This window comes from Glycine soja, chromosome 1, assembly GCF_004193775.1.
Source record: "Glycine soja cultivar W05 chromosome 1, ASM419377v2, whole genome shotgun sequence".
In the NCBI taxonomy this organism is placed as follows: Eukaryota; Viridiplantae; Streptophyta; class Magnoliopsida; order Fabales; family Fabaceae; genus Glycine; species Glycine soja.
This window is the reverse complement of record NC_041002.1, coordinates 48,109,548-48,124,126: the sequence shown is the minus strand read 5'-3', so window position 1 is coordinate 48,124,126 and position 14,579 is coordinate 48,109,548. Positions and strand designations below refer to the sequence as shown.

At 32.6% G+C, this 14,579-nt stretch overlaps 1 protein-coding gene across 5 annotated transcripts; it reads right to left on the bottom strand.

Annotated features, from left to right (window-relative positions):
* Positions 1 to 309: 309 nt before the first annotated feature.
* Positions 310 to 9,438, bottom strand: LOC114417591 (ATP-dependent RNA helicase DEAH13-like). 5 transcript variants are annotated; one of them, XM_028382749.1, is made up of 14 exons: positions 7,807 to 7,941; positions 7,575 to 7,640; positions 7,302 to 7,379; positions 7,163 to 7,235; positions 7,010 to 7,084; positions 6,864 to 6,913; positions 6,688 to 6,748; positions 6,246 to 6,599; positions 5,638 to 5,877; positions 5,326 to 5,541; positions 4,525 to 4,641; positions 3,205 to 4,419; positions 1,258 to 2,774; positions 310 to 976 (listed from the first exon to the last, which is right to left on the bottom strand). In XM_028382749.1, the coding sequence occupies exons 3-13, from the start codon at positions 7,349 to 7,351 to the stop codon at positions 1,260 to 1,262; spliced, it is 3,966 nt and encodes a 1,321-aa protein (XP_028238550.1). In that variant the 5' UTR covers positions 7,352 to 7,379; positions 7,575 to 7,640; positions 7,807 to 7,941; the 3' UTR covers positions 310 to 976; positions 1,258 to 1,259. The 5 variants fall into 5 exon arrangements, with proteins under 5 accessions (XP_028238550.1, XP_028238551.1, XP_028238549.1 ...); XM_028382750.1 differs by lacking the exons at positions 7,575 to 7,640; positions 7,807 to 7,941 and adding an exon at positions 9,381 to 9,438; XM_028382748.1 differs by having other exon boundaries at positions 7,549 to 7,944.
* Positions 9,439 to 14,579: the final 5,141 nt, after the last annotated feature.

Here is a 14,579-nt window from a genome sequence, read left to right as displayed (position 1 = left end):
TTAAGATTTAAAACATCGTAAAATTTCATTAAAAAACTTAGTAAAATTTAACTTTTATTATATAGAAATGAATAATATACTACATCTAAATATAACCAATATAAATAGAAAATATGAACAAATGGTGTCCATTTTTTTAATATATTGTATGGGAATAGAGAAGGGAATGGTCGATTTATATAGATGCGAGAGGTTAAATAAAAATTACGTGTGCAGTTAAAGGATAATATAGTCTAAAAATATGTAGACCAAAACTTCCAATTGCCTTTATTACTGTTATAAATTAAGCACTAGGGAGCTGCGAACAAAAAAGCACCAATCAACTATACTTCATTATGCTGATGTATATATCCTTTTCTATGTTCTGATACAAGCTGAGAAATAACTTAGACAGCATATTAGCTTGGAGTATAATAGAATTTGTTAATGGTGTAGAATCAAGGAATATGCTCCATAAGTCTTCTTCAAAAATTGTTAATACTCCTGGCTTCACCAAACTATTCAAATTTGGCTCATGAGCAACCAAATCCAACTACTATTTGTCTACTCACTACGAAAATCTTAGCCAATAAATTCAGCAAGATAGAAGACTGAGAAGAACAATTCAATTTGTATCAATTTCGACTCATAATTTTCTCAATTTTTTCCCCACAAAGCTATACATACAGCTTCCATCAAAGCATACCAAAGAGGACGAACTGAAAGCATAGAATTTCTGAAACATCTCTCATGCAGATAAATCAGTTCAGCTATGTGATTGAGCATGCTACGGCAATTAGTGTGCTGAGGTAGTTCAGGATGAATACAGTGATGGAGATGCCCCTTGCCACCACTGACTTGGTTAAAGCTGGGGTAGTTCAGCTATGTGATTGACCATGCTACGGCAATTAGTGTGCTGAGGTAGTTCAGGATGAATACATGATGGATATTCCCCTAGTCACCACTGACTTGGTTAAAGCTTGGATGCATTCTTTTCCTGCAGAAGGCAACACAATATTCAAGACAGAAAAAAAATGATATGCTGGTTTGGAGAAGATGCAATCTAGGCACCATATTAAACCCACAACTCAACCTTCCACCCAACACATGTTGACCCTCCTCCCCAAATTGTAATCAAATTCTTCGTAAAATTTCTCTAACTTTTTTCTCGCCGAGCTAACAAAAACCTATATCTAAAATATTTTAAGAATTTCTGTCAATACAGGAAATACATTAGTTACTTAGATTACACAAACAATTGAATAATGTGCGTTTTACCTTCATAGTGGTTTATATTTTCCTTTCTTTTTTTTAGAACTTTTATGAAGAGGGCTTTCTTGTTTCTCCATAAGCACTTCATTAAGCATTTGTAACCATAACTCTTCAAAGTGCTTGTGAAAACTCTGCTGAAACCAATCCAAAATTTCTGAAAATAATTCCCTTGGATTCTCCTTCCACACCATTCTGAGCATAGCAGAGCTATCAATCAGCCTGCTCTTTAACTTGCTCAAAAGATTTCCCACCCTTTTTTGACCAAATGCTTCTCTCTTCATAATACTTTCAGGGGGGGCTGACATGTATTTTCTAACAGATTTTAAACATGGACACACCTGGCCTTCAAGCAAAGCATAGGCAAACACTTGCACCTGATGTTCGTCATTGCTAATGGGCAATGAATGCTTCGGAAGCTCCCAACAGAAACGCCCAAAGGTTGGGATTACCCAACATTTTACTTGGTCAGTCCGGGCATCATAATAAGGTCTAGGATCCGTCAGGGGAGGAGAGAAGATGCATGAAGACTTTGCATTCTCGACTAACCAAGCTGGCTCTACACTTGTTACTCCGTGCATATATGCTCTCTTGGCACTTGTTATCCCTTCTTTGTTTGGTCTTTTGGTCTCTAACAGTTCATTGTAAACCAAAAACTCGGGGCCTACTATGGAAGCTGATGACCAGCGATGAAGGAAAACACTTTCATCAACCATGCTTGATTGATACTTTAAAGCATGAGAAGTTTTCTCTCCATCAGAGGCCCTAGAAGAAGCTGTAATACGTTTAGCAACCCTATCTGCCCAGCCAGCACATATTGCTTGACAGATGAGCCTTTCCTCAACCAGAGAAAGAGGATATTTTTCTGAAGAAGCCTGCCAAGCACGTTCTACATCCTCTAAACTTCCATGAATCCATGAATACTCTTCTTCAAAACCACCTTTATCACTCTGATAAAAGACCAGTTTAAGTAGTTGTTGTCGAAGTTTGGACATTTCATCCATGGTTTTGAAATGCAATGCATTGTCATCACAGAATTCAGCTGATTTCTCTGAATGTTCAAAACACTGCAAAGCATAAGCTATGGTTAGGGCATCACTGGTGACAACTCTAAATTTTTCACGTGCAACTTTAGCTGTTTCTTTTAGTTTCTTTTTCCTTGACTTTTCTTTTTTACCAATGCCTTTCTCACCGTCTCCCAAGCTAGATTTCTCAACCATCTCTAAATCTCTGCTGCTATCATCTTCATATTGCATTACAAAAGGGTTTGACAAGCTCAAAGCTGCAGCGGCTGCAACAGCATATGCCAGAAGCATATTTGGATTACATTTATGCTCATGCCTTGTATTTTTAATGACAGTGAGAAGCATTCTAGAATGACGAGGACTCAAGGGATAATGTGCCATGGCTTTTCCTAAAAGTGTAAGTTCATCCTTGTTATCAAGTGCTTCAAGAGCTTTCAAGCAATTCTCAGCCTCAAGCAGAGAAGAATCTTTAAGAGAAGTAGGAAATGGGAAGTTTGCAACCTGAATGAGAAGCAATAATAATGAGTATAGAAATATCTCAAACCAAAAAAAACAGAGAACAGAAAAAGAAAAGAAGATCCAGTTTGATCAGGAAGGAATTGAATAAATCACACGGCCAGACATTTGAAAAGCTTGATAAATTTTACAATATAGAAAAAAAATTGACAATGCAGGAGCAAAATAAAGCCTTAGAACCAAACAGCAACAATCTATGTGAATACTATCTTCTTAATGATATATGTTGTGGAAGACCTTTTGCCTTTGGCTTAAGATGCATCCCGTTCCCTCATTCAGCCCATGATAAATAGCAAAGTTATCAGAAAGGAGAACTTAATAAACTACCCCCTACTCTGTCATCTAATGATAGCACCCAACATAAACAAGCAAATGGAATGAAATCTCAAAGGATATAGTAACACACTTAACCTACCTTTTTAATATGCATGGATTTCAAGAGAAGGACAACACCATGAACAGGTACTTTCTCAACTTCGGCAGGAGAGTGCTCAGGAAATTCATTACTAAAGGCTGCAGAAGAATAGAGACGGTAACAGTGTCCAGGTCCAGTTCTTCCAGATCTGCCTGCACGCTGTGCGGCAGATGCCTTACTTATCCATTGTACTTCATATGTCTCCATGCCATTAGAGGGATCATAATTCTTCACCTTTTCTCTCCCAGTATCAACCACATACTTTATCCCTGGGATTGTTAAAGATGTTTCAGCAACATTTGTGGCAACAACAACAAGGCGCTCTCCATCCCCGACTTCTTCAAATACACGAAGTTGAGCTGCTGCAGGAAGCATGGCATACAGAGGTAGAACACAGAGTGCACCTGGAGTACTGCAATTTTCTTTGGCTCTTTTCTCCCTGAAAACTTTTGATTGATCTAAATTACCTTCTATATTCACAGATGTCTCCTCTCCATTTGAGGAGCTTAATGTGGCTTGCCCAGACAATTTTTCAAAAGCAGCCTTCAATGAAGCAAGACTTCCTGCCTGTCCTAAGACATCAACAATATTACTTCTGTTCTCTGAAAGCTCAAGATTATCATCATCCTCATCAAATTCCAGTTCACTATCTGTTTCTGAATCATAAGAAAATTCAGATTCATTCCAATTTACATCGTCCTCATCTTCATCATAGCCACTAAACCTATCGGTTTGCTGGATAGACGAACTTCCATGAACCTCAAATGCTTCATTGATCTCATTAATATTTACTCCCTCAACAGAATTTGTTTCATGGACCACAGTGCTATCAGTTTCCACAGACCCTTCAACTTTTTTCTTGATAAACTCCCTTGATGCTTTGCGTAACTTCCTGCACAAGTCCTCTACTTCCCTTTGCCCAGTAACAAAGACAAGTATGCCCCCAGGTGGCAACCTCTTGTGAATAGCCAAGACCTTCTTATATGCTTCTCCAATGTAATCTGTTTTCTCTGTTTTCTTTGCAAAATACGCTGTTACTGGAAATTGCCTTGTAGGAACTTCTATCACTGGTGGAGTAGTATGGAATAACTTTCCAGAAGTGAAGTCTTGTACTCGCAAGGTGGCACTCATAAGCACAAGTTTTAATGGAAAAATCATTTTTTCAGGACTTACACTTTCCCCAGAAAGTATCATCTTCTTCTGTTCATAATAAATCTGTCATAATAGAAAAATAAAAGACCATCTTGATTAGAATGTCAGAGGTATATATTAAAATATTTATTTATAAACATTTGTAAAATAAATCACTTTAACACTTACCATTTGGCGGGTTTTAATTACACGTGAGAGCATCCCAATCAGAATGTCTGTGTTCAAGCTCCTCTCATGAGCCTCATCAAGAATTAAGACAGAATAGCGCCTCAACAAAATATCATTCTGCACCAGATATTTAATTAAACAACAGAAGTACATATGATTCTGTAACTCTTACAAATCTTGTTTTAGTGTAACTAATATAAGAAGGCACAATTACATCAAAGCATCATTCTCATATAGCACAGACAGAGTCATTCACCAAATATATATATATATATAGCATAGTCATCATCACAACAATAATAAAATAATAGCAACACTGCTTTTCTGATAAGAATCATACTTGCAACTACTGATAACAATAAACATGGTGCAAACAAATGAAAGAGGAAAGTTTATGATAAATCAATTTTCAGTTTCCAATCTAAAGTGAGAAGGAATATGCATCATCCTAAAATGAGCTCAAATTCACATACAAACAGTAATGTTCTCAAATATTTTACCAATAAATAAATGTTTTCAAGTAAGTGATTAGCCTTCTGGAATGATGGATTAAGATGCTACACAATGAATAATAAATTCAAAGATCCCATCATGCATTAAGTTTTAAGTAACATACATCGATCCTTAATTTAAAAAATGTTTCTTAAGTTCCCATGAACTTATCAGCCTGTTTCCCCACAAACTGATCAAATGTTTCTATAAATTTATCATTTGTTATCCAGCAGAGAAAGCTTGATAGGACTTCTCAAAATAAAAATAAAAAATGGGAAGGGGGATGGGGATGGGGTAAAATATAACAACCTGAACTTCTCGTAGCAAAATTCCATCAGTCATAAACTTGATAGAACAACTTTCTCCAATCTTCTTGTCATATCTAACTTGAAAACCAACCTCCTTCCCTAGACGAAGACCAAGCTCATAAGCCACACGCTTAGCTGTGGCAAGAACTGCCACCCGACGTGGTTGAGTAACACCAATAATACCCTTACTTGAACCATAACCAGCTTCATAAAGAAACTGATAAATTTCAAAAATTAAAAAGAGAATAATCAACAGGTAAGCTAATTAAAATGATAGACACTACCACCATAATCAGGTAGCAGACAAACTCACCTGAGGAACTTGAGTTGTTTTACCACACCCAGTTTCTCCACATATGATAACACTAGAACGGTCATTTATAGCTTCCATTATCTCTTGCTCCATCATAACTATAGGTAGATCCTTTCTTTTGTCTTCAACCTCAGTTGGTCTATACACATGCACAACAGTAGGAACATTTGACCACCTTGGTGCAGAATAATCTGAAAGGTTGCTCAATTCATTGGAGTTATGGTTCTCATCTGTCCTATCCTGTCCCATGTTAAGAAACAAGAGCCAAAAAGCATTAAAGTAATTTAAAGAAAGACAAAGGGATCTCATAAATCATGTTGTCAATTAATAACAAAAAAGGACACATTAACTAACAATTAACTACCATTACAGGCATATAAGCATAGTGAATTGCATATACAAGATAATTTCTTTCAAAATTAACAAAATAGGAAACAAATTTTGAAAGCATGTGTAATTTTTGCATACACAAAAAAGAAGGAAGGTGGCGGATAATACATAAGTGATATAACTATGGGGTATTCCTCCAATGGTCCAAATGACACAGTTGAATTATATCTTGTGCCTTGATTATACATACTAACTTGCAATCTGAGTAGGAACTATACCTTTGACTTGGTGCTTTTTATTTCATCAGTAGAACAAGACATGGTAGAACTTCTGATTTCATCAAGATGCTTGTCAATGGAAATGTCAGCAGGATGTTCAGAGACATATTTATAATTTTCAACTTCATTGCCATGAACTGGTTCTTGAGAGGACTCCAAAGAAACTGATGTTGTATTTAAGACTTCCTCTGATCTAATGGGTTGAATTTGAATTTCATTTTCTTCGACTTCATCAGCGTGCTCTAAATGAATCTCATCCGTCTCAGGTTTCTTAGACAGCCCATCATATGAAACCTCCAATCCTTCTTTTAATAAATGAACAGCCCTCCTACGCTTTTCCTTCATAGTCTCATCCTACAAATAGATGATAGCACCAGTAAACAAATAGCCTCAACACTAAATAATTTTTCCATAAAACTATCTCTGTTTTAACAATACAAACCCGATTTATATTGCATGAAGACAGCAAAAGAGGATATGCATACTCTGGAAGTGTGTTTTCACTGAAATAAAATAATATAAAAATAAAAATTCAAACTTCGATCAACAACTTAATGCTTTCCACAGAAAACAGCATTAAAGCAGAAACTGTAACCGGAAAATAAGTTATTCACATACTTCAATGTCTTAATGGCTTTTTCCAGCAGAAGTTGCTTCTCCTTGTCATCCTACATAAACAAAGGGAACCAAACAAACTGAGACTGTAAACAGTACAACAGAAGAGAAGATAATAAAAGAATTCCCCTTTTGTCCACCCAACAAACCTCTAACTTCTTCATCTTCCTTTTCTGAGGTTTGCTCAATTTTTGTTTCTTATTTGATTTGACTTTTCCATTTTCCTAAGTCAGCAGAAATTTGATCAGACAAAATTTGTAAACATGCAAATTGAATGAACAAATAAATTCAACTGTCCCTACCTGTTCCTTCCCTTTCCTTTTCCTCACCCTCTTAGCTGGCAAAATTAGTGCATTGCTATCACTATTGCCCAAACTACCCAAAAAAAATGCAAGGGTCATTCAGATGATTAAAGACACATAAAAAAAGTGAGTAATTTACCTTTGAGAATTGAACTCAATTTGGTCTCCAGAACATTCCCAAGTTTCCATTCTGCTATGCTCAGAAACCAGTTATGCCCTACGTAACGGAGGATTTCAGTGAATTATAAAGACACTATTAATGACGACTGCTAATATTAAAACAATGGACACTGATCTGATCTTATGTTAAAATAACGATTTATTTAGAAATCAAGCAGGAGCCTATAGACTAATGGACTAATACATAACAAGCAGGATCAACTGACTTGGTATACACCAAACAAGCCCTCACATTTCTCACAATAAAACCGTCAGTCCACTAAATTCTTCTATTTCAACACACAGAACCATAGTTGTCAATAGCGGCCGTAGCGGCCGCTATAGCGGCGGGGCGGAGCGGAACCCATCCGCGACGGACACGTCTGTAGCGGTGCGATTTCAGGTCGCGGCTGGAGTGGCCGCTATCGCGGCGGAGCGTAGCGGCGCGGTGCGGGTTGCGGAGCGGTTTTTTGCGCCGCTACTTCGAAGCACTGATGGTATGAGTGGGTTCGGTGGTTCTGTTGCTTCTTCTGCTTTGTTCTTCCCAGAGAGAGGGAAGAGAGAGAAGGAGGGAGGGAGAGAGAGGAAGAGAGAGAGGGCTTTCTTGCGGCGCGGTTTTAATATACCAGGGGATTAAAAAAAAAACAATATATAAGGTTGGCTTATATAGAGGCAAACAATATTAATATATAATAATAATGTTAATAATTAAATAATATTAAATAAATATAATAATATTATAATTTTATAATATTAAAAACTTTTATATATATATATATATATATATATATATAGTTTTAAAATTGAACATATCTAATTAAATTATAGCCAAACAATATTAATATATAATAATAATGTTAATAATTAAATAATATAGAAATAATATTAAATAAATATAATAATATCATAATTTTATAATATTAAAAACTTATATATATATATATATATATTTAACATATCTAATTAAATGGTAGCCAAACAATATTAAATAAATATAATAATATCATAATTTTATAATATTAAAAACTTTTATATATATATATATATATATATATATATATATATATTTGTTTTAAAGCTTAACATATCTAATTAAATGGTAGCCAAACAATATTAATATATAATAATAATATTAATAATTAAATAATATAGAAATAATATTAAATAAATATAATAATATCATAATTTTATTATATTAAAAATTTATATATATATATATATATATTTGTTTTAAAGTTTAACATATCTAGTTAAATGATAGTCAAACAATATTAATATATAATAATAATGTTAATAATTAAATAATATTAAATAAATATAATAATATCATAATTTTATAATATTAAAAACTTATATATATATATATTTATATTTTTGTTTTTGAATATATATATATATATATATATATATATATATATATTATTTAACATATATAAAAAAATATTAAAATAGCGGCCATCCGCTACGCCGGTATTCACAAGCACCACAATAGACTATTTCTTTACTTCTACATCTAAGAAACCAACGAGCATTCAAAAAGTGCTTGGAATTTCAATACCATTGCATTCATAAAGGAAAGTGATATTTACATACCATCACAATTTCACAACTACAGATTTCATCGAGTTTCAAACAAAAATCATACGAGAGTTTTGATTAAAGCAACCACAATATGACAAGACATGGATGGAAAAGTAAAACATCAGCACATTACACACTGAACATACTAAATTGACTTCTCGAACTCCAAATTTCACATGTACTTTTTTTTTCTTAAACACTCTTCCAATTGAATTATAATTACAGAGCCCATTATAAGAACTGCCACGTAAGCATATCTAGCTCAAAAAATTTTCCAGTGACCCAAATTGCGTCACCTATGTTTATGTGCAGAATGTAATGCACACATAGGTTGTTGAATTAACCTAATTAATGCTTTCTTTCTAAAAAATACTAATTAATGCTTACAGTCACATAATCAATAAGTTAAATTTCAGATACTATATAGTTCATATGATAAACAAAGGACGAAAGGAATCATGAAACAAGTGCGGCTAACCTGCAATAGCACGACAGCGACGGGTGCTTCGTTGGAGTTTGGCGGCGGCGCGCGGCGGATAGGCTGAGAAGAACCTTAGTGAGTGTAACAAATAGGGTAAGCAGAATGTTTTTCTCTTTTAATTTTTTTGGCAAAACGCAGTCGTTTTATGTCTTCATTGAGCCACTCGCCCACCATGGAAAACAAATAATAAACGTTCAATTTTTTTTTTTAATTTTAAAATGGACGAGCATGATTTAAGAAGGCAACCTTATAGGAAAGAAGTTAAAAATTGAGGAGTGTTACATATTTATATTTCCGTTAATATTTAATTATTTAAGAGAAAAATAAATTATAAATCAACAGTATTAAATAATTTTGAAACAGTTTGAATAGTAATATTCATTTGGGATTAGTATAATAAGTCGTGAGACCATGAGTTCATGATCATGTTGATGTATGGATTTGCCATTTGTGAACTTTTGTGTGATGTCAAAGTGCTTATAGTATGTGTGTATACTTAATATCTATATATGTGATGATATAATTAGTGAAAGAGTATTTTATTGGAGACGGAAAGACATAAAGGAGTTGTATAATTATATATTAATGGTGAAAGTTTAATATTACTTGACTATTTTAAAAAAAAGTTTTAATTTTGACTACATATAATAAAATTCAATGATCAATATTTATTTTTCTCATCTTAATTTGATCTTTATTCCCTTATTTGATTTTTTTTTAAAAAAATCATCAATTGAGTCAATCAATTATCTTCTCTCCAAAATAGTCTTTAAAGTAATAAAATTATATAAATAGTTTCTAAAGTGTAGAATATCTATCAACTTAATTCTTATATTAATATTTTTACAAACGTTTATGGATTAATTTGAAGAGTATTTTAATACTTGAGGGAGTATTGGGTATGATTTCTAATACTCTAGAGATCACTTATATATACTATATTATTTTAGAGACTATAGACTATTTAAATAAGAGGTTAATACTTTAGGAATGAAATTGATGGTTTATTCTCTTTTTTTTTTTATTCTAAGCTTTTAGCACAATAACAAATCTTTTGTGCAAATCAATGTGGTACAATAATTTTCATTTGCAAGAACTATATTTATGTTTACATTTCTTTATTTCATTAAATTTTGACACACATTTCTACATCAATTTTAGGTAGAACTGATGTAGAAAGGTGTTTTTCACATCTTTTAAAAATCATCATTGAAAATGTTTGACTTTCAACAATGGATCAAAATCATCTTTGAAAGTCTTTTAGAATTTTCGTTGAAAGACTTTTTTGTAGTAGTAAGAAATGTTCCATTGGTGATCCATCAAGTTGAACACCTAGAGAATTAACACGACATACTGATGACAGAGAGGGAATTGTCTCAAGTTAATGATATTAATAACCTCAAAATTGTCCATCTCACGACAAACATCCTTAAAGCCAAGATCCCAAGCATTACCAAAAAATATGAATTTAAATCGTTCAGTTTGGTCGCTAAAAGTATCAATGATCAAAATGGTGACCAAATAACGTGTGTCGCAAAAACCCTACTCGCGAAGTCTTTAGCGACCGAATTTCACTTTTGTCGCTAAATAGCGACCAAAACAATCAATCAAAAGAAAAGAAAATTCGGTAATTGCATATTTGGTTGCTATTTTGCTTGGGATTAGTTCCGCAACCGAAATATTCTGTATTGAATTCGGTCGCTAATAAATAATAAAATTTTAAATGGAAAATAATTTAAAATAACATTTAGTGACTATTTTCAGTCGTTGTTGAATAATTAATTTTAAATATAAAAGAGATTAAAATAATTTTCAGTCATCATTTTGGTCGCAATTGAATAATTAACTTTAAAATTAAATTTTAAAAATTACTTTCGGTCGCTAATTCGGTGGCTAAGTTTATAATAGCATACCAAAGAAAGTATTTAGTCGCTAGTAATAATTAATTTTAGGATAAAATGCATTTTGGTTGCTAATTCAGTCGCTATTCAATTTTTGATTAATAACATTAAATTAATTAAAAATACAATATCGGTCGCAGATTTGGTCACTAAAAGAAAAATGTTATATTTTTTATTTTTCCATGTTACATTTTGACCTACTTAATAATTATTGACTGTAAATATAATTTTAATTAAATTGTATAATCAAACATAAATAAAAAGTGGACATTCATAATGAGTAAATATATCTAATAACAAAGTTTTAATTTAAAGATTGATAAAGTGTTGATTCAAAGTTTTCAAAGTTTAATAAAATGCAATGTCAAAGTTTAATAAAGTTTAAATTTATAAATAATATGGCATAATGAAACTAAAATAACCAGGAGTCAATGGTCCTTTGACATGTTATGAGAACGATGAACTTGAGTATCATCAACATGGTGCTCAGTTCCATGCGTTATGGTAGTCGATATACTAGGAGCGGACATGATAAATTGAATATGCAAATGTTATACATACAAACACACAAGAGACATACTATTACGTCAATGAAGCCACCACTTATGATAATTTTTGCTTTCTTTTTCAATGTTTTTTTTATCTCCATGTAGAACATGGTCACTTAATTTTGTTTTTCAAGAAAAACTTAATGCCCTATCACACACAGTATACTATTAGTTAATTTTTTATAGGTGTTTTCACATATAAGTAATGACGGGTTTAGCCTAGTATTTTTTTAATAAATTATGAATTTGGTTGCTTATTATTTATCTAATTGTTTTAAATTTTGATGTCATTACTTTAGCCATCACACGATTGACTATAGGGGAAAAAACTCCTTACATAAATGTGTTTGATTTGGAATCATATTATAGTTGTTGTTAATATCATGACTCGTGATTGAAATGAAATATTGTATGAAGTGTGAAATTGAATTTAATTAGATTTCATTAGTGGTAAAAGAATTGCCTAGGTTATTCCTTTCATTAAAAGCAAAAGTTTAGTTGGTAAATGGAGTTACATGTGAGAAGGCATGAAAGTATTCTTAAACAGATTTTTTGATAGGTACTAAAATATAGATAACAAAGAAAAGAAAAGGGACACCTCAATTATGAGATGTTTTCTAATCTTGATAAATATAAGTAATAGAAATAAATTTATGAATGTTACAATTAAGTTGAGTCTCAAATAGAAATCAATTTAAAATTCCAACATAAAGACACTTGGGCTTAGAAAAATTTCTTATTTGATTTCAAGTCTAGATAATTTCTTAGTAACTCATTTTTATCTTTAATTTTATAGTACTTAATTTGATGTGCTTAAAACTAGGGTCGAGCTTATAGTACTCAATTTGATCTGCATAGCCTAAACAAAAAAAAAAACATGTGTCAATGAAAGGTCTTAGAAAAGTGATTTTAACTACCAATTTATATCTGCCAATGAGCAATATCAAAACACTTGCTAGTCAAACAGAAATGTCCAAGTCACTCAATCATTAACTAACCTTAGGCTTATTTTTATGTTCTTTGGCATGTGTGCATAGTGTAGTGTTCTCAAATTTGCTTTAAGCAAAATGAGACATTGTCTCTATAATGTATGTCTTGGTTCTTCTCCCAAGTGAATCACATAGTAAACACATCAATTTACTATATCCTTAAATACCAACTTATGCGTGTAAGCACACAAAGAGAATGGTAATGTAGAGACTCAAAAAACGAAGCATTTTTCTAAGGGCCAAAAGAAAAGAAAAAAATTGTAAGGGATGTGACCTAGGTTCATTGATCACTCACCTTAAGGTAAGCCACTATTTCCTGTTAAGTGATTGACCTATTTATTTAAGGACTTTAGAATGTACTGTACTAAAATGCTATATACTACAAGAATCATTCTTAGAAAGGACAACAACTGTTCATTATGAAATATAACTAAGTCAATAACTTTATACAACCAATGACCATTCAAAGGAAGATATATAAGTACCATTCTCATCCAGCCAAGAGTAAGTTGAAGCTCTAGTATGTGAACCACTCAAGTTTTGCTACCAAACATCGGTCTTGGAATGTAGGTGCAATAACACAATCAATTACAATAAGCTTATATGAGAAATATGATGGAAGTCTAGTATATAACTGGTTGGTGCACCAATTGTTATCAACCATAATATCCCTAAGATAAATATTAACATCATGGTAGGCTATATAAGGGACATCTTGGTGCATAAGACCCATATTAGCTTAATCATCGTACCAAATAGAAAAGTTGTCATCCCAAGCCTAAATTTAAAACCACTTAGTAGCTTGCCCTTTGCCTTGAGGATGAAATTTTCATTTTGTGACGACTAAAAGTTGTCATAATTGTTATCAACCACTCAACAATCATCACAAACCCTAATCCCAAAACTATTCTTGCTCCTTCTCTCTTTTCTCATAATTGATAATTTCCCTTAAATGCCAAAACTATCTATCTCCAAGACCTAGTCATTGAGTCAAAATTCTACGACATCAAATTGCTTCTCATCAATTTCTTTCAAACCCTTCCCAATTGGAAACCTTCAACCTCTAAAAATCACTTCTTTTAATAGATATGCAATCCCTCTTCTACAGTTGTCGTTGCCACATTCAACAACCTTAACATCATGCACGACAAAAAGATCACCTCCTTCAGTTGGTCCCTCCAACGCATATCCATCGTCCTTACATAATTCATTGCCGTGGATCCCAATTCCCTCTTTCACCAATGCTTGTCATTGCTAGCATCAATGACTTTTTCCGCCTCCAGATCCTTAACCTTGAAAAGGGATGCATAAGGGAAACCCTAAATTGGGAAAATATATTAAACCCAACTCCACTGTCTAAGCCACCGAATCCTAACAATAAACATGTCCATGATCAATTGTGGGATGTTTGATGTGAAAGAAGATTAGGGTTTGTGAATTTTGTCAAGAACTTGCTTTGAGTGCTTCTTCTTATTTTTTGTTTTGTGACGGGTTTTAGCTAGTCACTAGTATCTGAATATTATTAACGGTGTTAACTCCAAATTGACAAAAGGACCAATTTGAATCAATTAAAAAAATAAAGTATTAAAATGAGCTTTTTAAAAGATAAAAGACTAAACTGATAAAAAAAATAAATGACTAAATTGGTTATTTAGCCTTTTAGTAAATTGTTCCTAATGAAATCAGACATGAGAAGTAATATGACTAACAAATTTTAAGGTTAGAAATCTGCTTAACATTTATCTAATTTTAAGGACT